The following is a 25,856-nucleotide window of genomic DNA, read 5'->3' as shown; positions in this document are numbered from 1 at the left end:
ACACCACCAAGGTCAAGGTCATCTGGAGTCAATACCGGGTGTGGCCTCCGCGTGTGTTGACAACTGCCTGGCACCGCCTGCCCATTGAAGCAACCAGAGTACGGATGACGTCCCGGGGGATGGTGGCCCACTCGGCCTGCAAGGCTGCTGCCAGCTCGGGCAGGGTCTGGGGCTGTGGTTGTCGCTGTCGGAGGCGTCGGTCCAACTCGTCCCATAGATTCTCAATTGGGTTCAAATCCGGTGATATCGATGGCCAAGGAAGGACATTAATGTTGTTGTTCTGTAGGAAAGCCGTTGTGAGACGTGCCGTGTGAGGCCTGGCGTTGTCATGTTGGAACACTGCGTTGGCGTTGGCCATAACTGGAACGATGTGTGGCCGGAGGATCTGGTCAATGTAGCCCTGTGCATTCAGGTTGCCCTGCACGTGGACCAGGTCAGTTCTGCCAGTGTGTGAGATGGCTGCCCACACCATGACACTACCCCCGCCGAATCTGTCCACTTCCTGCACGCAGTTTGCCGCATAACGTTCACCACGACGCCTATACACGCGACATCTTCCATCATGACGTCGGAGCAGAAATCGGGACTCGTCACTGAACCACACCTGTCTCCATCGCAGTTGAGGCCATTGTCGATGAATCTGGCACCACTGCAGTCGGAGTCGACGGTGTTGTGGTGTTAAGATGACACCTCGAACTGGACGTCTGGCACGAATTCCTACCTCACGTAGGCGGTTCCGTACGGTCTGGTCGGATATCCTGCGCAAACCTGGTATTGCTGCGGCTGTGGAGGTGGCAGTAGTCAATCGTTCCCGAAGGTGGCGTACCCGGATGTAGCGGTCCTGCCCGGGGGTAGTGACCCGTGGTCGACCGGATCTAGGGAGGTCACGTGTTGATCCATGTTGCTGGTAACGGTCCCACAGTCTGGAGATGGTGCTTGGGGACACATGGAATGCCCTGGCAACGGCCGTTCTGGATTCGCCTGCGTCTAGTCGGCCGATGGCATTGTTTCTCTGCGGTTCACTGAGACGTGGCATGTCCTGGATTGTCAACTGTCGGCCAGATACAGAGGCCAGGCAAGCGAACACCCTGCACTTTTATACTGTCGGTGTTCATGTTGCACGTGCAGACAACGCACGTGCAGTGGTGACATGGTTTGCACGTGGCTGCGTTTTTGCGAATATTCACATTTTGGAACTTTATTGTACAGTAGCTGCGTTTTATCGAATGTAACCGTGGGAATGTGTTTGGGACATGCAATGACCTTATATTCACAAAGCATGAACCGGTAGGAAACATAAAATCGGAGTTATAACCCATTTGTACCCTTTTGCGTTTCTTTTTTTGAAGAGTATATATGCTTGAAGATGTGACATGAAAAGCATGAGTGATGTTGATTTAAAGTCCGCATTTTGACTTACTAGAAACAACATGTTTTAAAGGCATATTGTTACAGACCACTGACCTATTTAATGGTCTCCTTGCTGCCTGTCGTAAAAGAGTAGCCTATGTGGCGACAGCGGGTTTCCTCTAAAAAACAGTGTCAGAATGACCATATGTTTGACGTCCAATAGCCGATGATAAGATAAAAAAAATCAATGTGCTCTAGTGGCGTCGTTAAATAAAACAAACTTTACTCTTTTTTTTATTTAATGGTCTAACAAAGTATTACCTAAACAAACATAATTTGATTTGTCCCTAAATGTACTGTATTCAACCATCTTCATAACCACTAAAACTAATTTATTAATGATATTTTGTAAAAATAATTGAATTATGGCAATGGTCCATAATTCAAAAACTAAAATTGCCAATAGAGTTGACATGTATTTCACTCCATCATGGTTCAGTTAAGGTGATGCAATAGCTAGATTTGGTTTCCAACAATGAGTGTAATTTTTAGTTATTATCCATTTTTAGAGAAATAAGGTCCTTAAATCCGTGACAGTATGCCTTTAATTTGCCGCGATTCTGTCTTCTTTTAAAAACAAAATTTCTTTTAGTTTAGCTACAGTTCTGTCTTTATTTTATTTTAAAAGCTGTTGTTACTTTACTTGTTTTTTCCTCGTACCTAAAGAAGAAACGTCACTGCTATTAAAAAGCATATGTAGTTGCATTTGTGTCGTGAAGTATAGGCTATTCAGTAGGATTTTAAAATTAGTCAATCATTTGACCCGTTTCATATTACAGGCCATGATACAACGTCGTCTGCCATTAGCTGGATTCTGTACTGTCTAGGAAAGTATCCCGAGGAACAGGAGAGAGTTCGAGAAGAGGTACTCGACGTGTTGGGAGACAGAGAAGAAATTGAATGGTGTGTATATATCAAACATGCCACCCTCTCACCCCACTCTCACCGAGACAAATTAATTAGACTTTGTAATCTGTAGGCTATTAATATTGGATTCATTATTGTCTCCTGTCTCGGAGTGGGGTGGTGTGGGGGGCGAGACTCGGGGTTTTTTCGCGGATCCGATCGGAGCCAAAGTTAAATCAACGTCAGGAATATAACAAAATCAGTGGCTGATTTACTATCAATATTTCATTCTACACGTCCTCCCCCACCCCCGAATCCCCTCACTACTGTCTGTGAAACTGGACGTATCAAATTCAGTGTATGGTATAGCATTCATTAAACCTTCAATACCCTTTCAACAAATCAGTAAGATAGTATGTCCACCATGGTCGATTTTATGTTAATTAAATGCAATAGGTTTTGACAAATTTAAATTTCAAATGAATATATATATATATATATATTTCGTTTACTTTCTTTTTTAAGGGGCGATTTTGCTAAAATGACGTACATGCCAATGTTTATTCGAGAGTGCATGCGAATGTACCCACCAGTTCCTGCTATAAGCCGTGAACTGACAGAGGACATAGAGATTGAGGGAGTGTTCTTGCCTAAAGGAGTAATCATTGACATTCCTATCTACAACATACATCGCAACCCCCATGTGTGGAAGGATCCAGAGGTAGGTGTGTATAGTATTATCGTGTAACTGTACGTCTTTCTAAAGAGAGGGCGGGGTGCAGTCCAGTCATAGGCGTACGGGCTCACATTTTTGTAGGGAACAGGCTGGCTTTTGCCCGAATTAAACGAATGCCTGAATCTGGATAACAACATTTATTCATATTAGCATTACTACCAAATAGTGGCCTAGTGAGAAAACGCTCGCATGATGCGCGGTCGGTCTAGGATCGATCCCCGTCGGTGGGCCTATTGGGCTATTTCTCGCTCTAGCCAGTGCACCACGACTGGTATATCAAAGGCCGTGGTATGTGCTATCCTGTATGTGGGATGGTGCATATAAAAGATCCCTTGCTACGAATGAAAAAAATGTAGCGGGTTTCCTCTCGAAGACTGTCAAAATGGACATATGTTTGACATCCAATAGTCGATGATTAATAATCAATGTGCTCTAGTGGTGTGGTACATATAAAAGCTCCCTTGCTACTAATAGAAAAATATATTTATTTATTATTATTATTATTATGTTTTAAATAAATGAATTGAATACCCAGGACTAATGGTGTTGGTTAGGACCATTCTATACTGCTAACACAGCCCGTTTTACAGTCATACGAACCAGCGAGGCTCAGTTGTTTAAAATTATTTCATCCTACAATAGCTCTAGATAGAGGACCCTCGTACGCCTTTCTGTAGACGTCAAGTTGTCAGTCGTCAATAAAAAATTCATTTTCTGGGACCAAACATCTGTACCCTATACCTCGAAATATCCTATATACGGGCCTGATTGAATGTTATTATTTCCAAAAATATTGCTCAGGTGAATGTGCATTCGTTACTAAACTATACTCGCCCGTACCATATACATGTAGATGTGTATGTAATTATACATTTTGTGTTTCAGGAATTTCGACCAGAGAGATTCGAACCTGAAACTTTTGGCGCAAGAGATCCCTACTGTTTTGTCCCATTTTCGGCGGGCCCCAGGTAAGTTCTTTATAGATTCTGCTTCTACAGTTTGCATTTGCCATTAGTTTCCCGTGTCAACGTTATTGGGCTATTTCTCGCTTCAGCCAGTGCACCACGACCGGTACATCAAAGGCGGTGGTATCTGCTATCCTGTCTATGGGATGGTGCATATAAAAGATCCCTTGCTGCTAATCGTGTCTGACACAGGGGCGTAGGTTAGGGGGGTTCGGACACCCCCACCACCCCCACCCACCCCCACCACCACCACCACCCACCCCACCCCCTCCCCCCCCCCACCACCCCACCCCCGCTGAAGCAAATGGTCCGCTTTCAGAACTAAAACATACAGGTTTATACATATCGAGTTTCTGGTGGTGCAAAAACAAAATAGAAAAAGGTCCACTTGGTTCAAAAGTGAGACCTCAGGTAGGGAATACTTTGTTTTCAAAATCGTGATTAGCGATTAGCGATATCTTTGAAACTCGCGTGTCGAATTGCGATGCGATACTGAACAAAATGTTCCCCGAGCTGATGATATGATGTGTGTGTATTCGTATGACTGATTCCCCCCCCCCCCCCTCCCCCCAAGTATTATTATCAAATTATCAATGCACTTGTACATTAGTGATAGTAATACTTTCAAATACAATGAGATGAAGGGCGTACACACATATAGTAAACATCTACCAGCGCTTTTTCTGTTGTCGTAAGTAAACGCATTTGGCTTTGTTGGGCCTCATTTTTCACAAAACGCATTCTTAAAAAATCCGACTGTATTTTTCACACGGTGCTTGTAATCACGTAAATATGCTACGTAACAGTGATGGTCTGTGTGACTGTCTAATATAATCTTTGTCACAATGTGAATCCGTATAAAATGTTAATAAGCTTATGACAATTAGTATTGTCCATTATTTAAATGTCCTTTATGTATTGAAATACGCCTGTGACTTTCTCCTCCTTTTTTTCAATTTAGAAACTGCATAGGTCAGAACTTTGCCATGAACGAAATCAAAGTGTTTATCAGTCATATCGTAATGAAGTGAGTATAATATTTTTCATTTGTGTAAGACATTTTGTTTTGGTAACATTAATGTAAAGATTACGAAAGATAACACGTCTAGGGTAGAATTGAAATTATTAGGAAATATTAATATCAAATCAGGATCGAATTTATTACTTGGCAAACTCGGAGATTTGATGTTTTGGAGTGGAACAATTATATGCATTCCAGTTCACAATTCTCACGTTACGGACAGGTACATATATGTGTGCGTGACTTAGAATAGCGGGGGCTGGAGTGGGTTTTTTTTTTAGGGGGTTGGGTTAGTGGGGTTTTTTTGGGGGGTGGGGTTTGTTGTATTGGGGTGGGTGTTTGGGGGCTTTGGTTTGTTGTTGAGTTTTAAGGGGTTTGTGTTTGGGGGTGGGTTTTTTTTTATGGTATTCAGTTGTATGAGGAAACAGTAAAGAAAAATGTCTCCGTAACAATCGCAAAAAAGGTTTAGGCCTACAGTAGTCATTTTAAGGTCTCAACAACCCCATTTCCTCGGAACGCAAACCCTTTATACGGAGCTTTTTATCATCAACATCGTTGTCATCTTCATAATCGTTATTGTTATTATTATATTGTTCCAGATTCCATGTGAAGGATGACCCCAAAAGGACGCCTGTTGCCGTCTCGGAAGTCGTACTCCGTTCAGAAGATGGCATTTACCTCAACTTTACACCACGGAAGTGACATAACAGCAGTACATACTGACTGCACTAAAGAAGTTACGTCATGCAATTACAGACTATGTCACAGAAGTGACAATATACCAAATTCGATAACAATCAATATGCACTACTTCAATGATGACTTAATCAGATTTTATTGATGAAACTTGAAATTGATTTTTGTATGTAAATACGCCTATAAACTTTGAATACATTTTATGACTGACTTGCAGATGATTTTATCCATAACAAATTGTATAACTGAATATTATATATTCATAATGCAGCTATTGATCTGTTCAATATATAGACAAAAATGGCACTTTGAAACTGAAAATGGCACCTTTTTACATTTCAACACATATATTGTGTATTTAACGTGGTGTAAAACTCGACTGGTACCGGTACTGTGCATATTAATTATTATGTTGTGCAGCTGTTCTAATTTCCTTTGTTATCAGTGTCGATCCAGGAAGGTTAGAATGTAGGTGGAGATGGGGGTGTGCGTCTATGTACATTCCGACTTTGTTGGACGATTCACTGGTTTGTTTTCATAGTACAAAAATGTACATGGTTATATTGCCAGGACATCCAACAAAAACAGGCACCAATTCACCCACCCCACCCCACCCCACCCAATGATTAAAGTCAAAGAGAAGTCTTCTACATAAACAGATTATAAACATTATATTGTTAGGGGGCGGGACGTAGCCCAGTGGTAAAATGCTCGCCTGATGCGCTATCGGTCTAGGATCGATCCCCATCGGTGGACCCATTGGGCTGTCTCATTCCAGCCAGTGCACAACAACTGGTATATCAAATGCCGTGGTATGTGCTATCATGTCTGTGGGATGATGCATATAACAGATCCCTTGCTACTAATGGAAAAAAATGTAGCTGGTTTCCTCTCTAAGACTATATGTCAAAATTACCAAATGTTTGACATCCAATAGCCGAAGATTAACAAATCAATGTGCTCTAGAGGTGTCGTTAAACAAAACAAATTTCTGTAGATATCAAGTTATCAGTCGTCGATAGAAAAAGATTCATTTTCTGGGACCAAACATCTGTACCCCATACCTCGAAATATCCTACATACGGGTCTGATTAAATGTCATTATTTCCAAAAATATTGCTCAGGTGAATGTACATTCGTTACTAAACTATACTCGCCCGTACCATATAGCTGAGTATGTAATTATACATATAATATTGTTAGTGTTTCTGTAACACGTCGCCAGGACGTAGGAATCAGGATGTTTTTGGTTGTAGCAACTTGTAGGTTTTCTATCCTTCTCCATCTATTATATAATATGCAAGGCCTTTATAACAATTATCGATCGTTGTGACCGCTCTGCCGACTGCCTCCATTATACTTACCCCATGCTGCATTTAGCAAGGATCTTTTCCGCTCGGGTCCAGCAGACTACCATACACACATCGTGCTAAATATTGCGTACAAAGATGAATTCTTTGAATACAAGGGGCAATGGACACCGTCATCTTTGTCACTTAACATACAAATGGTTTTATATATATATATAGATATAGATATAGATACAGATACATAGATAGATAGATATACGGCGGGCGTATATGTCTCGGCAAATGAGGGCTGGCTATTTACACGGTGGTGGTATTTTTGAAGGAGGCCACCCGTGCTTAGTGTAACTATAACAAATCTGGCTTTAGCCCGCCCCATAAGAGATTATTCCACCCACCTCCACCCCTTCAAATACCGTTCTTACTTTGCATGTCTATTTACTATTGCGATGATATAGGCATGCAATTCTTTACAAAAATTGAAGAATTCGTAATTTTTATTTTTTTAAATAATATATACATGTAAGGTGATCAATTGCAACTTGACTCATTTTACTATTAATATATGGTATAGTTTTATTACGAATGATTATTAATAAGATTAATACAAAATATTAATGTATATTGACTGTATATTAAGTAGTGGCTTAGACAGCTTAATATGCTCAATGTCCAGATAATAGATTCGTGTCATGAATTAATTTGCATGTTAAAATGTCTAATAGGCGTTTTACAGACCGCCGTTTTTATGAGTGAACTATCATTCTCGTTCCTCAGCACTCTCCTGAGGCTAGTCCAAGGAGAATATTGCTGGCGCCCATTAGCCAGTGAATTGATATGGTATCAGTATTAATATGGAAATATCTTAAATGGCTCACTGTAAGCTTAGTTAGTAGAGCAATTAATCACTCACCTCATTTTTTGAATTCTGCTTTTATTGTTAATACAAATGTTCATTTTGCTTAATTTTACAGCTTAAAAATATGCTGAAACAAAATAAATTAACTTGTAAAATATGCAATCTGTGTGCAAAATGGTTTTGTTTTATAAAAATGTTGGGTTTTTTTTTCTTTTCAAACATTTCTATAAAGTTTTATTTTGTTAACGATGTTGTTCTTGTTCTTTTTGTACTTAATCTCTGCTATATATTACAATATGAGTAGTTGTAGTAGTAGTAGTAGTAGTAGTAGTAGTAAACTGTAATAGTAGTGTTAATATATTATATTTTAATAGTAGTAGTAGTAGTAGTAGTGGTAATGTTAATATATTATGTTTCAATAGTAATAGAAGTAGTAATGGTGGTGGTAGTAGAGAGGTGATGTTGGTGGTAGTAGTAGTAGTAGTAGTAGTAGTAGTAGTTGGGTGAGACGTAGCCCAGTGGTAAAGCGTTCACCTGATGCGCGTTCGGTTTAAGATCGATCCCCGTCGGTGGCCCATTGGGTTGGTTCTCCTTCCAGCCAGTGCACCACGACTGGTATATCAACTGTGTAAGTGGTATACTGTCACTTGTATAACAGCAACATGAGGTGTTGCTCTGGCATGAGCGTGGCTAACTGACAATTTTTTTGGTCGACCTATGTTGGATTTTTGTACGCCTCCGCGCCCCCTCCGCTACAGACGCCTATACAATACAATCTGAGGGATCTGAGGGATTTAAAAAAAAAAAAATAATAATAATAATAATATTCACTTTGACAATCACCAATTTCCTGTCTCAAATGCTTTTGCATATAAGCCTAGGCACAAAATACCACTATCTTCCAACAATACCCCCAAGCAGCCCCATGTATACGTGATAGTTCAGCACTTACTGGTTGGACATGTTTGCCTAGCCTACTATTTTATAATTGTTACATCACCTATTTTTTTTTCTGTGGTAATTTAATTCAACTAGGACATAGCTTGAACTATCTGGTATAAATTTCAGTACAGCAGTAATACGCTATACAGAAGTTAACTTTTCATATCCGCATTTCACACAGTCCGTCACGCCATGCCTGTTCCGGGTTTTTGATCAGACGTTGTACTTCCGGATTAAATTTCTACGTAAGTGGACATTTCATTTTTATGAACAACACCGTCAGTTTAACACTGGTCAGTACATACTAGCTTTTATGTATTGTTTATAGTATAATGGACGAACAGATTTATTATATGACTATATAAGAGCAAAAAACCTGTCTGATTTGTTCGACACTGCTGCCTGTCCGTCTTGTCTGTTGAGACGCGTTTCGGAAACATTACGCGCAGGAACACAACTCAGGACCGTCGCCGGTCAAAACAAGACGTAAATTTTAGAGAGACTGTTACTTAGAGGTAAGTATATGTATTTATACCCGTGATGTCATAGATTAGAAGACTATTTTCAAAATGAATTTGCGCTAAATCTGAATGAAACTCTAAAACATGGAATACTGGACACTGCGTCGTTTCAAAAAGGGTCGTCGTCAAACTGACAATTTTTTAAACCCCCCCCCACACACACACACACGTACCCCCCCCCCCCCCCAACCAACTACGCTGATGGTGCTATAGTTATGTTGTGTGTGTGTGTGTAACAATAGTATTAGTACTCGGGGGGGGGGGGGGGGTCTGTTTGAGGGTACCTGTGCCCCCACCTGGAACATTATTATAACGCAAAGACCGATCCTCCCAAAATTATTTAACGTCTTGTTACACCCCCAACCCAACCCATCCCATCCCCCACACGCATGCACCACGCACACACACACACCAGTTTATTATTAGGTTTGCTTGGGTGGAGTGCACATTAAAACAATCAAAAATAGGAGATAAAGTTGATTGAAATAAACGGACCTTATTTCCATAGCACTGGTACATTTTTAGGAACGTATTTAATCCTCCTAGTATGTTTGTAGTTGTATTCTCTTTGTACGTACAGTCCACCCACTCACTTATGACCAGACTTACGTGAGAAAATAATTTGAGGCTACATATTAAAGATAAAACAAATCAAAAGTTCGGTCATCTGGAATTTGACTCTGTATTTCATACACTTGACAATCTGAACAGCAGTTTTATATTAAAATCTATCTGAAATTACGGTGTCACTCAGGCTATTTATCCATTAATTGACAAAGGTATTTATACTACGTAATTTTACCCTCGGTATCCTTTGGCAAAAACTTTGATGCCGTATTTCTAGGACCCCCCACCCCAACCCCCAACTCACACACGCGCGCGCGCGCCTTTGAACAACCATGATTTCTCTGATTCTGGTTACTTAGACATCCCTTCTGTACAGGATACAAGAATACATTGAAATTTCTTAGAATATAAATGGCATACATGCACGCATGCATGCACATACACCAGTATAAATTACCTATGCTAATACATGTACTTCAGTCAGTTGATTTCTATGCAGTAATACCTGTTTTTGTTCGCAGTCAGGCGGTGTTTTTAATATCTGTGGAAAACTTTACGGCATGTCGACCAATAAACCAATCTGAAAATAACTTCTGATTCCTCACCTAACGGCTTGTAGTTTCACTTCTTTTGCAAGCACCGCGCGGCTACGAACACAGATGATAAGATTATTGAGTTGAACTGATGGAAAATTGTTCCAATAGGTGAAAATTGCATCAGTTCATTTACACACACACACACACACACACACACACACACACAGATATATACATACATACATTATTAGTTTTTTGCCTTCAAATTCGGCAGGGCATTGTAGATTAAACACTTTTGGGACATTTTCACGCCATTTTTAGAGCGCTTTCATTTTCATTAAAGAAATTTATTATTATTTATTATTATTGAAATAAGAATAAATGTAATTAATATGTTTTCTTTAATAACTGAATGGTAAAATATATAACAGGCATTTTTTATTAATAATACATTTTATTAATGTTTTTAAAAATAATTGTAGAATTAATTATTGAAAAGGGTTTGTTTAATCTCAGGGAAGCATAGCGCTAGACTAACGAGGCATGGTGCCGCATCATGCTAAACAAGCTAGGGAAAACACTAATTATGTATACCTTTTCATGGTTGAGCTGTTAGAATAATCAAAGTAAATGTTTCTGGTACGTCTTTTGCTTTATATTTATATTTCAGGTTCATAACCAATGGCGGGGTTCATGTTTTACCTCGTTTCGCTATTCCGCGGCAGGAGACCCAGCAAACACCTTGTGCCTATCCCCAGTGTATGCCACCTGGTGCTGACGAGCGACGACGTGCGCGACAGGCCCGTCTTCGTCGTGGGCGACGTGCACGGGTGTGTTGACGAACTGATGGACCTGGCCGAAAAGGCGCAGGAGATACACGACAACACACTTTTCGTGTTCGTCGGTGACCTCGTCAACAAGGGACCCTTCAACAAAGCCGTGCTGGATTTCGTCCGCAGTCTGGACCACTACGCCGTGCGTGGCAACCACGACGACGCCGTTCTGAGGCAGTGTCTCGACTACCGGACCAATCCGAGTCGCCAGCTCCCCGCGAGCTACCACTGGGTGACGTGTTTCACCGACAGTGACGTCGAGTACCTCGCCGAGCTGCCGTATTCCATCGAGATTCCCAGTCTGAAGACGATCGTCGTCCACGCGGGGCTCGTCCCGGGGGTTCCGCTGCACGAGCAGGATTTGACGCACGTGACGCACATGCGGAACGTCATCACCCAAGACACGTTTTTCGGACCGAAGATGATTCCATCGGAAGACAGCAACGAAGGGGTTTCCTGGGCGACCACGTGGCGCGGGCCAGAGCACGTGTATTTCGGACACGATGCCCGCAGGGGCCTCCAGAAATACACATTTGCCACTGGGCTGGACACGGGGTGCCTGTATGGGAAACTGTTGACGGGGATGTTCATCAACAAGAACCAAGAGATGATACAGATCAAGGCCCATGATGCGTACGTGGTGGTACCAGGACAGTGGACGAGTAAAATGCCGTGAAGTACAGCTTTCGTCAGTATGTGGATCAAAATAAATGGTTCTTGTTTTGTTTTTGTTTCGTTTAGAGACATATTACCGTGTTTATTTTCCCGTGTTGGCGGCGACCGAATAACCCAGTTTTTGCGTTTTACTCATGTTATTTTTTATTTTATTGTTTTTCAAATTAATTAGTCCTTGATTGTTGAAATATTAGTGATAGTTCAACTTTGTCGTTGCCTTTGGCAAAACCTAGTAAATCACTTCTTTGTCAAAATTTACATTGTGTAATTTTACAACTTACAGGTTACTTTTTAATTAATTATTGTAAACTGAACTGTAGTTTACTTCTTTTGCCATTGTCAAAACCGAACCAGTCAGTGAAAAGTTAATTATCTCAAAACAAGTAAAATGTAAGTTATCCAGTTTTGTCAATGAACGGCGGAATATGTACCAAATAATATATACCACAATTTTAATATTTCATTTCTTTACCACCATTTTTGGTGGGGTTATTGTTGACGTTCCTTTGTTCTTGTTCGTTAATTTATTTTTGTGAGTGTGGGTGGAGAACATTTGTTTAATCCATGACAAAACATCAGTGTTATCGACTGATGACAGACGTAATGATGGTGTATCTAGGCGTAATGATGGTGTCAAAATTAATTACTCTTATCGTTACAGTGTGATTTTCTTAACCCTAACCCTAAACTTAACCCATTTCTTTTTTAGGGGAGGCCACCAAAACCCCTGTTGACGATGTGGTTGCATTCAATTCCACAGCACCATACCCAAAAATTTACTTCTGGTAGAAACACTGATGTTATACTTGGACAAGGCTGAAGCCTTTTAAACTTGCAAGAACGATTGTTTCGTTCGCACACCGTTCGCTTAATTCAAGCCATTTTTCAGTGTTGCATTAATTTACAACATCATTTACATGGTGATAACTGGTTAAATAAAAACGAAATGTGTTACATTAATTTGTTTTTGCATAACCCATAAATGGTTTTTGCAAGTTTAAAATTGTCTGAGACCTACACCAAGTTTAAAATTGTCTGAGACCTACACCAAGTTTAAAATTGTCCGAGACCTACACCAAGTTTAAAATTGTCTGAGACCTACACCAAGTTTAAAATTGTCTGAGACCTACACCAAGTTTAAAATTGTCCGAGACCTACACCAAGTTTAAAATTGTCTGAGACCTACACCAAGTTATGCACCCATTTTTCGAATCTTCTCCAACGAATGCATGTATTCTATAGGTATTTTCAAAAGGTTACTGACAGTAGAACTAATGTTATTGTTCATTAATGCAAATCAAAGGTAGGTGCCCACGTTTTACATTTATAAAGAGACTGTCTTGATTTAACTGTCGTTGTAACATCGTTTTTTCTTGACAGGACGTTAACGACTATATATATATACATACGTAGGAAAATATTAGAAGATAAAATCCCGTTTGAGCTACTGTAATATTTGTCGTTACAAATACTAGTACATGTATTTGGAAACGTGTTGCATTGGCAACAAATTCAAGACTGTCTTTTAAAGTTTGATATTTTGGTTTGAATTTTGTTTTTGTTTTTGTTATAAATGAGCCTCCTGTGGGGTTGATTTATTTGTTACGTAACTATAGTCAGGTGTGGCTTTAGTTGCCATGAAAACCTGGGGAAAAGAGGCGTTGGGCACCTTCGAGTTTTCAGTTTTGTTTGAACTTTCACATGCTAACTTTGCAACTGGTTAGTAGCACGAATGGATTAAGTAAGCTAGGACAACAATAAAGACTTATAACGAGGCACCTGTATTCTGATTAAGCTAAATTAGAAGATTTTTAATGATCAACGGTTTGTGTTTGGGAATATGAAATGGCTGACACTGAAATACTATTTTGATTGCACCTATAGTTTTCAGTGGGGGGTTGTCCACCCGAGGTATGGTAAATATTTAAATTAATTCCCATCGGTAAACATTTTAGGGTTTTCTTTTTTCTATTCTGTGTTCACGAGTTATCAAAAACAGTTGTATCAGCTTCAAAGAAACTGAGAATAAAAATGTTTTGCAACTGATCAGAAACAGTTTTATTTTCTGAATTAAAAGGAATGAAAACAGAAATTTCAATTGTAGGTGAAGTGACGGACTTGACAGCTGTGGTGGCGGACACCTGATATCATAACTGTTTCGATAGTGATTCACGAGTTCTTGTCATCACAGCTGTGTATATTCCAATGACCTCTATCCTGTACTAATTTTGGGACTGGCAGGCTTATTTGTGGCAGTCCAAGAAATATGAATTCCCAGTAAAGGATCGCCTCGGGAGTGGCTGTTCTAAGACGAGGCACTAGATAGAGATTCGTGGTTTCAAACACTATTTTACCAAATGCCCGTTTGACTCTGCATTGTGAGATACTGTTTTGATCACGGATAACGGTTTTGCCGTTCTGATTGATACTCATGTTTTCTTATTTTTATTGTAAAAGGTATTTTTATGGATATCCCAATAGACCGGTCAGAACATACCACGACTGATTTAATGTCCCTAAGTTTAGAATACTATAGTTTGTATTATTTATTCAAGATGTTTCACCTGGGAAACAATTGTTTTATCGTTAGATTTGCTCTAAAGTAACCAGGATATATTTTCCTATGCCATCTATTATGCTTTTGTTTTATAATACTTGTTTCTGCTTCTTCTTTTTTCAGATTACAAAAGAAAATTTTAAGCATCTTGTTCAAAGTGATCTACAACAGACGGACCAGCCATTTTTATGTTTCAGTTTGTGAAAAACAAAACGACCACTTTCATACACATTCCACTCCAGTCAAACACGTGTATTTTAATATGAACTGTGAATGTGATTTGTTTGTAACTTGCGAAAAACGGAAGAACAATGACGGCAATTGTAGCTTTTTTGGCTTCATTTATGCCACAGAAGTCTGTACAACACACCCGAAAATATGGACTTCCGCTTCCGCCAACATTGCATGTTACGTTGGGCCCAGAAGTCGTTGAGGGGAAAGCTGTTTTTGTTATAGGAGATATTCATGGCTGCTATGACGAACTCTGTGAATTAATCCACAGAGCCACCGATGTTGAACCTAACATCGTAATAGTATGTGTTGGTGATCTTATTAACAACGGCCCACACAGTGCTAATGTCTTGAAGCACGTCCAGGGACTCGGATGTCATGTTGTTTGTGGAAACCACGAAGAAGTAGCGCTGAGGGAGGTAACCAATATAAAATGGAATGATGGTTATCAGCTACCTGACAAATATCACTGGATTTTGTCACTGGATCCTTCGGACGTGCAGTTCATCGAATCTTTACCTTATTCCATCAGCATTCCTAGTCTGAACGCCATCATCGTGCACGCTGGACTGGTTCCCGGAATACTGCTAGAACAGCAACACACCAATACTCTCGCGCATGTTAGGAATATTATCGAGGAGGATTATTTTGACGGAGACGGTCTAGTTCCGTGTAATAAGCCAGACCATGGTGTCGCCTGGTCAACCCTGTGGCCAGGACCTCAGCACGTGTATTACGGACACGATGCAAGACGAGGCTTCCAGAATAATGCGCACGCAACCTGCCTGGATACAGGGTGTTTGTATGGTGGTTTTCTCACTGGGATGTTCATTAATAAAAGTAAACAAATTATACAGGTTAAAGCAAAACAGATTTACTCTGTTGGTAAACCAGAATAAATCAAAGTGTTGTCTTGGTGTCCTATGTGCAAACTGAGATGGACGAGAGATGTCTGCTAAAGGTTATTTGGTTATTTCTACACATATTCTTTATGGTGAGAGAAAGAAAGGATGAAAAAGTACAGTTAACGACGCACGTGTCTCATTTTATATCTACGGTTATATGGTGTCAGAATGTGGTTAAGGACTATATAGATGAGACGGGGAAACCCGCTTCCACTCCTTGGGCTATGCTTTTCCATTAGCAGCAAAGGATCTTTTATATATATATATATATATATATATATATATATATATATATATATATATATATATATATATATGCCTTATTCCACAGGCAGTGTAGTACATACTTTTGTAACACTAATTGTGGACCAGTCGCTTGAAAGACAAATAGCTCAAATGGGCCCACCGACGGGGATCGATCCTAGCTTAACCCGTTGGTGAGAGTAGCTGTCACCACATCGGTTACTCATAAGCTAAGAATACTATATTTATATTTCGCCTTAGTTTGATACACGTATTGATAAGGGGCCCGCTCACAGACATTAAAATATTTAACGAGGTGACAAACCCTAATATGGGAGATGGTTGGGAGAGGTAGACATGCCAGTGTACGATTTTAAAGTTAAGTAAACATGGCGATATAAATATCACTTGCAAAATAAAAATTAAAAAAATAATAAAAGTATACTTGAATTTATATACCTGTGTATGATATAACTGTCATTAATCATTCACAATATGTTTAAGCATTTGACCTTAAAACACTATAGCGTACCCTGGCGATGACAAAATGTGCGCATGCACAATTTACAATGTTCTAGTTAAAGTGACGTGTTTTATTACACTTGAAAGTAATCAACTTCTATACATATATATGGCTTCCAGAAGTGGTGGGGGGTGTAGGTTTTTTTCTTACAGAGTTTTAAGTCATAGGTTTGGGCATTAGGTATCTTATGCATTTAAAGAAGTAGCGCCAGTATGGAATAGTTTAGCTTGCGGAAGTAAATGCTGCTGTATGGCAAAGTGATATGTTCACTGTTAACGTGAATAGGTAGAGCTACTGCCTTAATTAAGATGGTTTTCGCTGTTAACGTGAATGGGTAGAGCTACTGCCTTAATTAAGATGGTTTTCGCTGTTAACGTGAATGGGTAGAGCTACTGCCTTAATTAAGATGGTTTTCGCTGTTAACGTGAATGGGTAGAGCTACTGCCTTAATTAAGATGGTTTTCGCTGTTAACGTGAATGGGTAGAGCTACTGCCTTAATTAAGATGGTTTTCGCTGTTAACGTGAATAGGTAGAGCTACTGCCTTAAGATGGTTTTCGCTGTTAAGAGGTAGAGCTACTGCCTTAATTAAGATGGTTTTCGCTGTTAACGTGAATAGGTAGAGCTACTGCCTTAATTAAGATGGTTTTCACTGTTAACGTGAATAGGTAGAGCTACTGCCTTAATTAAGATGGTTTTCGCTGATGGACAGAAATCCATTGTCACCGTAGTTTTGCAATTCAAAATTTGGTTATTTTATATAAATAAAAAAATACGTCGGACATGATTTGCTTATGTAGAATACAGACAGTATAATTGTATTGTGTATATTCATAAAACAACAGCGCCTCTATGTCGTAACAATGGCGGCCTGCGTTTTCACATTTGAACCATCTTATGTGGTCTAAAAGGTCATCTTCTATCGCTGCACTGGTTGATAGTTCAGTCATGTCTTCTGGACACCGTTTAAGATTGCGACCAGTCAGCCATTTTGAGTTTATATTGTTCGTTGAAAAATTATAGTAAAGTGACTTTTCTAGTTTGCCCGTTCCTCCTGAAGAAAATACATAGTGTCTTAATCCATCATTGTAAATAAATGTTGGTACAGTTTGGTGTCTGTATTGTGATGACACTGATTTGCACGTGGGTCTTGAATAGTCCAATTTCCAGAACAGTTCGTCTGTTGACTTTAGAAAGTGCAGCATTAGAACAGTGTTTTGATCGGGCATTTCAATTGGCGTCTTGTGTAGTCTGGAAGTGTTCGGACAGAAGTTTGCTACAACGGTCACAATGTGATGGAACGTGATTTTAAAATTCATTCTACTTCAAAAAAGTTAAAGTTTTATTTTGTTTATCGACACAACTAGAGCACAATGATGTATTAATCATTGGCTATTGGATGTTAAACAATTGTTCATTTTGACATACTGGCTTGGTGAGGAAACTGGGGCGGGACGTAGCGCAGTGGTAAAGAGTTCGCTTGATGCGCGGTCGGTCTAGGATCGATCTATCAAAGGCCGTGATATGTACTATCCTTTCTGTGGGATGGTGCATATAAAAGATCCCTTGCTGCATTAAAAAAATGTAGCGGGTTTCCTCTGATGACTACAAGTCAGAATTACCAATGTTTGACATCCAATAGCCAATGATTCATTAATCAGTGTGCTCTAGTGATGTTGTTAAACAGAACAAACTTTTGGTGAGGAAACTCGCTACATTTTTCCATTAGTAGCAAGGGATCTTTTATATTAACTATCCGAAAGACAGGACATACCACGTCCTTTGATATACCAGTCGTGGTGCACATGCTCTAGCGAGAAATAGCCCAATGGGTCCACCGACAGGGATTCATCCTAGACCGACCGCTCATCAGGCAGTTTTGCCATTGGTTAACAAAAATAAGGCAAACCGGTATACATGTTTAATATTTCTCCAGTTCTGTCTCATTTGATTTCCTTGAGTCTGTACTATGACTCTCTTCACTGGTATCATATCTCGGGTCTCCCGCCGCCACAGTTTGGGAATCTTTCGCCCACGGCTTAACCTCTGCGTCGACGAACACTTACTGACCTGAGCACACATGACGAACGTCAGGTAAAACGTGTTTCTCCACTATGCTCGAGTCTCCTTAAATTTTTACAATTTGCTTTTTCTTTTAAATAATTCACAGCACTATACCTTTTGGGATCAGTTCCCAACTACCATCATCCCAACCACCCACCCCACCCCTTTAACGCATTAGTTTATCACGCGAGTGTTATTTCATGTAAATAGACCTCGTCGTGAAAAACAACCGTTTGAAACGGTCGGAAAAATATTTCTGAAACTTCTAATAAAATTCCATCTGATGCTAAATTAAACATTATCGGGAGCCGTTTCAGATATGTTCATATAGTAAATTTATTGTAAATTCACATGCTTGGGTAGGTAAAAATTACTTTGCTTGATTTAGTCTTTGGACAGTGATGAGGATCGAGGGTGTCTGGTAATGTCAACTTTATAGTTAGCTTTTTCGAGACCAGTTGGTAATCTGGAAAATATTTGTTTTCTGGTTTTGTTTTACATTTAGTATTGTCTATGGTAGACCTACTTACGTTTGGTGCCATGGCGCCAACAATGACAGGGGAACTATTAAGCCGCCCGATTGATGCCAGTATGTTTCCATAGCAGGCCAAGACCCCAGAAAATCTGAAATGTTATGTTTGGTTTTGAATGACACAATTAAATACACAATTATCTGTGGTATAAATAATATGTATTTTCCGCATCTCTTTGAATACACCACATTTTCATTGATAACGTTTTGTAGTATCCGTTACAACGACTAACTTTTTTTTACATACTGATTTATCTACATACACTACTGAATTAGGCATAATATGGTTTGACACCTGTGATATGGTGTCTTTAAATACTCGCTCATTCTTGAAATTAACAAAACATGGGTACACGGATGGATGGATTGTATAACATATGTATGTATTTTAAACGAGATTAAGTTAACCCAATAAAATTTATATCTTTTAAATGTACAGACTGTTGATCTATTAATGTATTACCGTAAACGTGTGGGGACAGGGTCTTCCCTGTCTCTTCATAAGCGGCGAAAGATGCCAGCAATATATTAATTCACCTTCCAACGGCGGGGGTGTATGTTTTTCATTGTTGCACCTGGTGGTCAAAAGCATATGGATGACCATCATTAATGGAAGGGGGGGGGGGGGGGGTCTACTACTTGGGGTCCCATCTAATTCATTTCCGCACAGCCTTAGCGTCATAGGAAATATCCCAGATATCCTCTTAAGTTACCTGGTCCCCGTTATACGAAGCTTCTTGGCGCTAAGATTACCTTTATTGCATAAGGTAGCTATGCACTTAGGTGATATTAGCGCTAAGATCGCTTCGTAAAACGGGTCCCAGGGGTCTAATTCACAAAGGTCTCTTTGGCTCTGTTAGACAACAAAGCATCCTCTTTGCAAATCTTTTAGCATTACACTGCGAGATCGCAAAGTTACGAGAGTTTAGTGAATTAGGCTCCTGATGTAGTGTGTACGCTTAGTCGCTATATGAATATGTTCAATTTCCTACTACATGTATAAGAATATCTCCTTACCTGGGCGCAAGCTCCACCTGATTGACGGGGTATGCAGATTCTGCCATCGCCTCGAAGGTCATGCACACCATGAGAAGCGCCATGCCGAGATAGCGATACTCACAGGACAGGAATCCTAGATCAACCAGACAACCGCTAGACCCCAGGAATGCTGTTAAAAAATACTTATGCAAATATAGAGGGTGGGGTGGGGATAATGGTAAATACATTTTAAATATAGAGGGTGGGGTGGGGATAATGGTAAATACATTTTAAATATAGAGGGTGGGGTGGGGATAATGGTAAATACATTTTAAATATAGAGGGTGGGGTGGGGATAATGGTAAATACATTTTAAACTAAGAACTAAAACAAGACATACGGTGTTTTTTCCACAGTGATATGACGTCACGCCCCGTGCTCCTCTGTCGGTGGTGTTTAAAACGGTCTCCCGCACCATGCAAATGATGGCGACGCTGAGGTTTACTCTCGTAGAGTTAAGGGAGAAGAAAACTCCGAACCCCACGTAATACAAAAGCAATCGTCGAGACTACAGCCACCTACAGGTGCATGGAAACAGAAATGAAAATATTACCTTAAACGTGTGTTTTTGTTCAACGACACCACTGGAACACATTAATTAATCATCGGATATTGGATGTCAAACAGTTGGTAACCTGACACGTGGTCTTTAGGCTGGATTTCCATAGAAGTTCACTTTTTACGTGTAATGATTAACGTTTCACAATTCACTTTCAGTTTCCACCAATTTTACATAGCCACGGTTCAACGATGTATAAACTGTCACACACACCGCAATCCAGTGGTCCCTGCAATGCTGCAATGCATGTGCTATGAACAGCCAACAGAGTTCAATGACCTAGTTGATACTTGCTTAATGCGGGTAATTTACATGTATTTATGATCGTGCCCGATGATGCTGAAATTCAGATACTTGGTAATAACGGCGTAGTTACTGTTTTAATATTTACTTTTAATCTGTTTTCAGTTCACAAAGTATAATATATTTTTAACAATAAGGAAAACATGCATCTTGATAAAAAAATCAAAAAGAATCCAGTATAGTCCACGGCAACAGAAATGCCGCTGAGAACGAAAACCTCCGCGGCAATCTCCACGGCATTGCCGATTGCTGCGGGCAATTGCAGGGGTTGCAAGGGAAAACATTCTTCTACAGTCCCCCAATATGAATACCTAAAGACTTTAAGCCCCAGTCTCACATACACGAATTATACCCCGAATGTCCAGGAATATACACGATCCTATGCAGCCCCGATTGCTCCTAATTTTTCGGCAAAATTTGCATGATTCGGCTTCTTTCCCGAACTGCGTATGAATGCTCACAACTGCTGCAAGAACTAATACGATACCAAAGTTACGATCTTGAACCCGATTCATTACGATGTACTATGTGTCCCCTAGGATGCTTTCACGAATACGCTACGAATCAAAAAAAGAAAGAAAAAAAGTTTGTTTTATTTAACGACGTCGCTAGATCACATTGATTTTTTATCTCATCATCGGCTATTGGACGTCAAACATATGGTCATTCTGACACTGTTTTTTAGAGGAAACCCGCTGTCGCCACATAGGCTACTCTTTTTTACGACAGGCAGCAAGGGATCTTTTATTTGCGCTTCCCACAGGCAGGATAGCACAAACCATGGCCTTTGTTGAACCAGTTATGGATCACTGGTCGGTGCAAGTGGTTTACACCTACCCATTAAGCCTTGCGGAGCACTCACTCAGGGTTTGGAGTCGGTATCTGGATTAAAAATCCCATGCCTCGACTGGGATCCGAACCCAGTACCTACCAGCCTGTAGACCGATGGCCTGCCACGACGCCACCGAGGCCGGTCGCGCTACGAATCATGACGATTAATGCAGAACGCGTCAAGAATTACTACGATACGCCTACGAATCAGTACGACTGCCTTAAGAACCAGGGGCCAATTTCACTAAACATCGTAAGCTACGTTTTGCACGTAAACGTAAATCTACGACTGAAGAGCATTTCACAAAGAAGTGTAAACGTAAGTTACGAGTAAAGTTAGACGTAAATCTAAGAGTGCCCTCGACCACAACTAGTCGCACACGTAAACTGCTACAGCCACTTCGATAATTCATAAAATGGTCACACTTTTGGTTTTTGTAAAGTGGTTAACAAATTAACTCCCTTTATTAATCCAGTGATAGTCAGTTTTGTTACCTGTGTCATTTGATCCACTTAGGGGGGCGAGATTTAACTCAGTCGGTTGAGTGCTCGCTTGAGGTACCAGTGTCACAGGATCGAACCACCTCAGTGGATCCATTCAACTGATATTTTTTTTCAGTGCATCACAGCTGGTAAAAGGCCGTGGTATCTGTTTTCCTGTCTGTGGGAAAGCGGATATAAAAGATCCCTTGCTGCATTAGGAAACAAATGTAGCGGGTTTCCTCTAACAACTATTTGTCAGAATTACCAAATGTTTGACATCGAATAGCCGATGAATAATAAATCAATGTGTTTTAGTGGTGTCGTTAAACATTTTTTTTTTTTTAATCCACTGAATTTTTCTCTTTTTTTTTCAAATAGGCTGACAGCGTTCTGTTAAAACGAGTCTGCATATTTTTTATATTTTTTTTATATATATGCAAATGTATGCAGCAAAAAAAAACCCAGACGATATTTTTCCCCAGTACCTATTGCCTGTACCAGCTCCCATTAAACGCAGGGCCGTACCGTGGTCTGGACACGGGGGTGTGGTAAACTGTCCTGAAAACGCGTCTCTTCTTGTCTTCATTACGAATATTTCGGACCTCGGCTCATTTGCCTTGCACAAACTCAACTTGCTGCTCCTATTACAATTCTGTGACACCCCTCTCCCCTTTACAAATGTCTAGATCCGCCCCTGCTATCAAATGTATTATTTTAAAACTTATATTTGACGCACTATACCATGTTTTACTTTCATCTTTTTAAAATTCAACATCATATTTTCTCTACAATCTAGAAATAAAAGATATATCCATGCACAAATGACTGCCTGGTCAACTGACTATTATTTTGATTGGGGTGAAAACAAAATAATAAACCCACCCAAAATACTCCCGAACAGTGGCGTAGTGTGGGCGGGGCCACTGGGGCGGTTGCCCTGGGCGCAAAATTCTGGATTGGTGGAAGGGACTCGGGGAGTGCTAACGGTCAACTGTTTAGGGGGCGCAATACTTGCCTTGCCCCGGGCGCTGGCAACCCACGCTACGCCACTGCACCCAAACGTCATCTTGCATTTTGCCTTCACAAATAATAAACTCGTTTATGACCTGTGAAAATTTTAGTTGCGGATCCATGGGGTGGACATGCCTTTTTGTTTTCTTTCTTTTTTAATGCAGACCCTTTTTGCAGTATATCAACTACTTTGTTGGAAAACACGAATTGAAATCACCATAATATATTTTTTTTTTTTTTAAAGTGCATATCGACTTGTCTAAATCAGGCCAGTAGGAAGCGAGGGGGCCTGGGGGTACGCCCCCCCCCCCCCCACCACTTGTAAGACTATTTTTTATCACAATAATTTTTACCATTGTAACCCAAAATCTGATATAGTTTGTACCCGATCCATCAGTGCCCCCCCCCTCCGCCCCCCCCCCCCCCATCGACACACACAAACACACTCCCAAAGCAAATATAGGGAATTGACCCATAAAATAGTGTTTTTAACTACATAGGTTAACGTTGTCGCCTATAGGAATTTATTTGGTACAGTACAACCGTTGTGTTGGTATACCGGAAACGGTGGTTTCCAAACTTTATCAAGTTTATTCGTTCTTTCTTTTAAAAGTTATAAGTTTGTTCTGTTTAACGACAGTACTAGAGCACATTGATTTATTAATAATCGGCTTTAGATGTTAAATTTCTGCTAAATGAGCTGCAAAAGAAAACAGACGTAGATTTACGTGAAAAGTAAGTTAGTAGTATTTCTACGATTGGCTTCGTGAAATGGAGTAAACGTACACGTAGAGGTAGACGTACGACAGGTGTAAGTTTTACACGTAAACGTAAATTTACGATGTTTAGTGAAATAGGCCCCATTTCACTAAACATCGTAAATTTACGTTTACCACTATAGAAAAACCAAAAGTGTTACCATTTTATGAATTATCGAAGTGGATGTAGCAATTTACGTGTGCGACTAGTTATTGTCGAGGGCACACTTAGATTTACGTCTAACTTTACTCGTAACTTACGTTTACACTTCTTTGTGAAATGATCTTCAGTCGTAGATTTACGTTTACGTGCAAAACGTAGCTTACGATGTTTAGTGAAATTGGCTCCAGCACGACTGCCGCAAGACGTCTATATCAAGGCTGCCGAACAGGCCAGATTTCATTCGACTTTCTGTATGCAAGCAACGAACATCACCATGCCGCTCTTCAAGAAGTCAGCAACCGGCCACAAATGACGAGGGAAGAGTCAGTGTACCCGTGGAGAACCAGAGGCAGAGGAAGAGCCAGAGGTAGAGAAAGACCCTTCAATAGTCGTACGAATATCCTGAATGCGTCTATGAACATATTACGGTTACGCACGATGCCCTCAAGAACTCGTAAGATTGAGTCACGATTTTAACATTGTTCACGATTACTCCCGACAGTTTTGAACATGTTCAAAACAGTCGGGAGTCGATCCAGAACATTCAAGAATACTGACGAAAGGCCAGGAACCCCCTGCGGTCTTGGTACGTATATTCAAGAATCACCAAGCATTCTTAAATCGGCCCCATTCGGGATATAATTCGTGTATGTGAGCCTGGGGTTTAGTGTTGAAGGATTTAAAAGACCGAACATGGCAAGTGTGAATATGACGGAAAGTGTTACTGTTACTAACAGTCGCGCAATCGTGCGCTTCTCCGAATGAACACGTGCTCATCAAATATAAGAGAAACAACGGACATACCTTTCGGATTTCAATTTAAGTTATGATAATAAAAGTGTATCGTATAATTCATCATTTTTGTTGTTGTTTTTTGGTTTTATTGGGGGGGGGGGGGGGTAAATACAAGTGTGTATATGTGAATACACCTACACTTTTAATAAAAGAAACCATGACGAGACAGGAAGTGGTGTGTGTGTGTGTGTGTGTGTGTGTGTGTGTGTGTGTGTGTGTGTGTGTATATATTGCCGTGAGAGTTGTCAGGGGAACGTGTCTCAGTGGCGTAGTGGTTTAGCCATTGACTTTAATCTTGGTAAGCTCTGGGTTCGCACCCCGGTTCCGAATGCCACCTGGAATAAGAATAACCGGCTTACGAGGAGATATATGCAATAGCCGTCCTCCAAAATTCTTAAAAGATCTTTGCTTCAAAATGTAGAGATGTGTGATATGTGGAACACAGACTATTTTGGGACATCGCAAGACCCTAAAAACGAGGTACGACGTGCGATGATTTCCGAATTCCAAATTGGAATCCAGTGTTCCATCCCATGATGTATAGCCACCAAGCAATGGTGCGATAGAGGTCAACTCAGAAACACTGACATGGATAGGTTTTGGGCATCATGTAAAAACAGACTTAACAGCTGTTCGTGTTTCATCGTCATTACAGCCCCTGCGAATCTCTTCAAATCGGTTGATGTTTCATCGTCATTACAGCCCCTGCGAATCTCTTCAAATCGGTTGATGTTTCATCGTCATTACAGCCCCTGCGAATCTCTTCAAATCGGTTGATGTTTCATCGTCATTACAGCCCCTGCGAATCTCTTCAAATCGGTTGATGTACTTACTGCCCTCTTATCTGGCGTAGCATTACTTTTATTTACAATTTTGAATCTCTTTTTATTTTATCAATAATATTTTCACTGAAGGTGGCAAATAGTCATATAGTACTTGGTGTTACA

At 40.2% G+C, this 25,856-nt stretch overlaps 2 protein-coding genes across 5 annotated transcripts in view; both read left to right on the top strand.

Moving 5' to 3' along the window:
* Nucleotides 1-6,443, top strand: part of LOC121389759 (cytochrome P450 4A24-like) — a 15,627-nt gene extending 9,184 nt beyond the window's left edge. The window contains exons 8-12 of the mRNA XM_041521411.1: nucleotides 2,190-2,313; nucleotides 2,782-2,977; nucleotides 3,878-3,960; nucleotides 4,919-4,984; nucleotides 5,578-6,443. Coding sequence (XP_041377345.1) covers nucleotides 2,190-2,313; nucleotides 2,782-2,977; nucleotides 3,878-3,960; nucleotides 4,919-4,984; nucleotides 5,578-5,680 — 572 coding nt within the window. The 3' untranslated portion in view covers nucleotides 5,681-6,443. The remainder of the gene's footprint in view (nucleotides 1-2,189; nucleotides 2,314-2,781; nucleotides 2,978-3,877; nucleotides 3,961-4,918; nucleotides 4,985-5,577) is intronic.
* A 2,561-nt stretch (nucleotides 6,444-9,004) lies between these two features.
* Nucleotides 9,005-16,284, top strand: LOC121367871 (bis(5'-nucleosyl)-tetraphosphatase PrpE [asymmetrical]-like). Of its 4 annotated transcripts, XM_041492307.1 has the most exons (4): nucleotides 9,082-9,297; nucleotides 10,392-10,574; nucleotides 11,077-11,931; nucleotides 14,595-14,786. In XM_041492307.1, exon 3 carries the CDS (start codon nucleotides 11,088-11,090, stop codon nucleotides 11,913-11,915), a length of 828 nt encoding a protein of 275 aa, XP_041348241.1. In that variant the 5' UTR covers nucleotides 9,082-9,297; nucleotides 10,392-10,574; nucleotides 11,077-11,087; the 3' UTR covers nucleotides 11,916-11,931; nucleotides 14,595-14,786. The 4 variants fall into 4 exon arrangements, with proteins under 4 accessions (XP_041348242.1, XP_041348243.1, XP_041348241.1 ...); XM_041492306.1 differs by lacking the exon at nucleotides 10,392-10,574; XM_041492308.1 differs by lacking the exons at nucleotides 9,082-9,297; nucleotides 10,392-10,574; nucleotides 11,077-11,931 and adding an exon at nucleotides 9,005-9,075 and having other exon boundaries at nucleotides 14,595-16,284.
* Nucleotides 16,285-25,856: the final 9,572 nt, after the last annotated feature.

The sequence above is a fragment of the Gigantopelta aegis genome, chromosome 3 (assembly GCF_016097555.1).
Source record: "Gigantopelta aegis isolate Gae_Host chromosome 3, Gae_host_genome, whole genome shotgun sequence".
NCBI lineage: Eukaryota > Metazoa > Mollusca > Gastropoda > Neomphalida > Peltospiridae > Gigantopelta > Gigantopelta aegis.
The sequence above is the reverse complement of the archived record's forward strand: the minus strand, read 5'-3'. Positions and strand labels throughout refer to the sequence as shown.

Excerpts from the sequence above, each read along its gene's own strand:
- LOC121367871 (XM_041492306.1), top strand. The coding sequence starts at position 11,088 with ATGGCGGGGTTCATGTTTTACCTCGTTTCGCTATTCCGCGGCAGGAGA.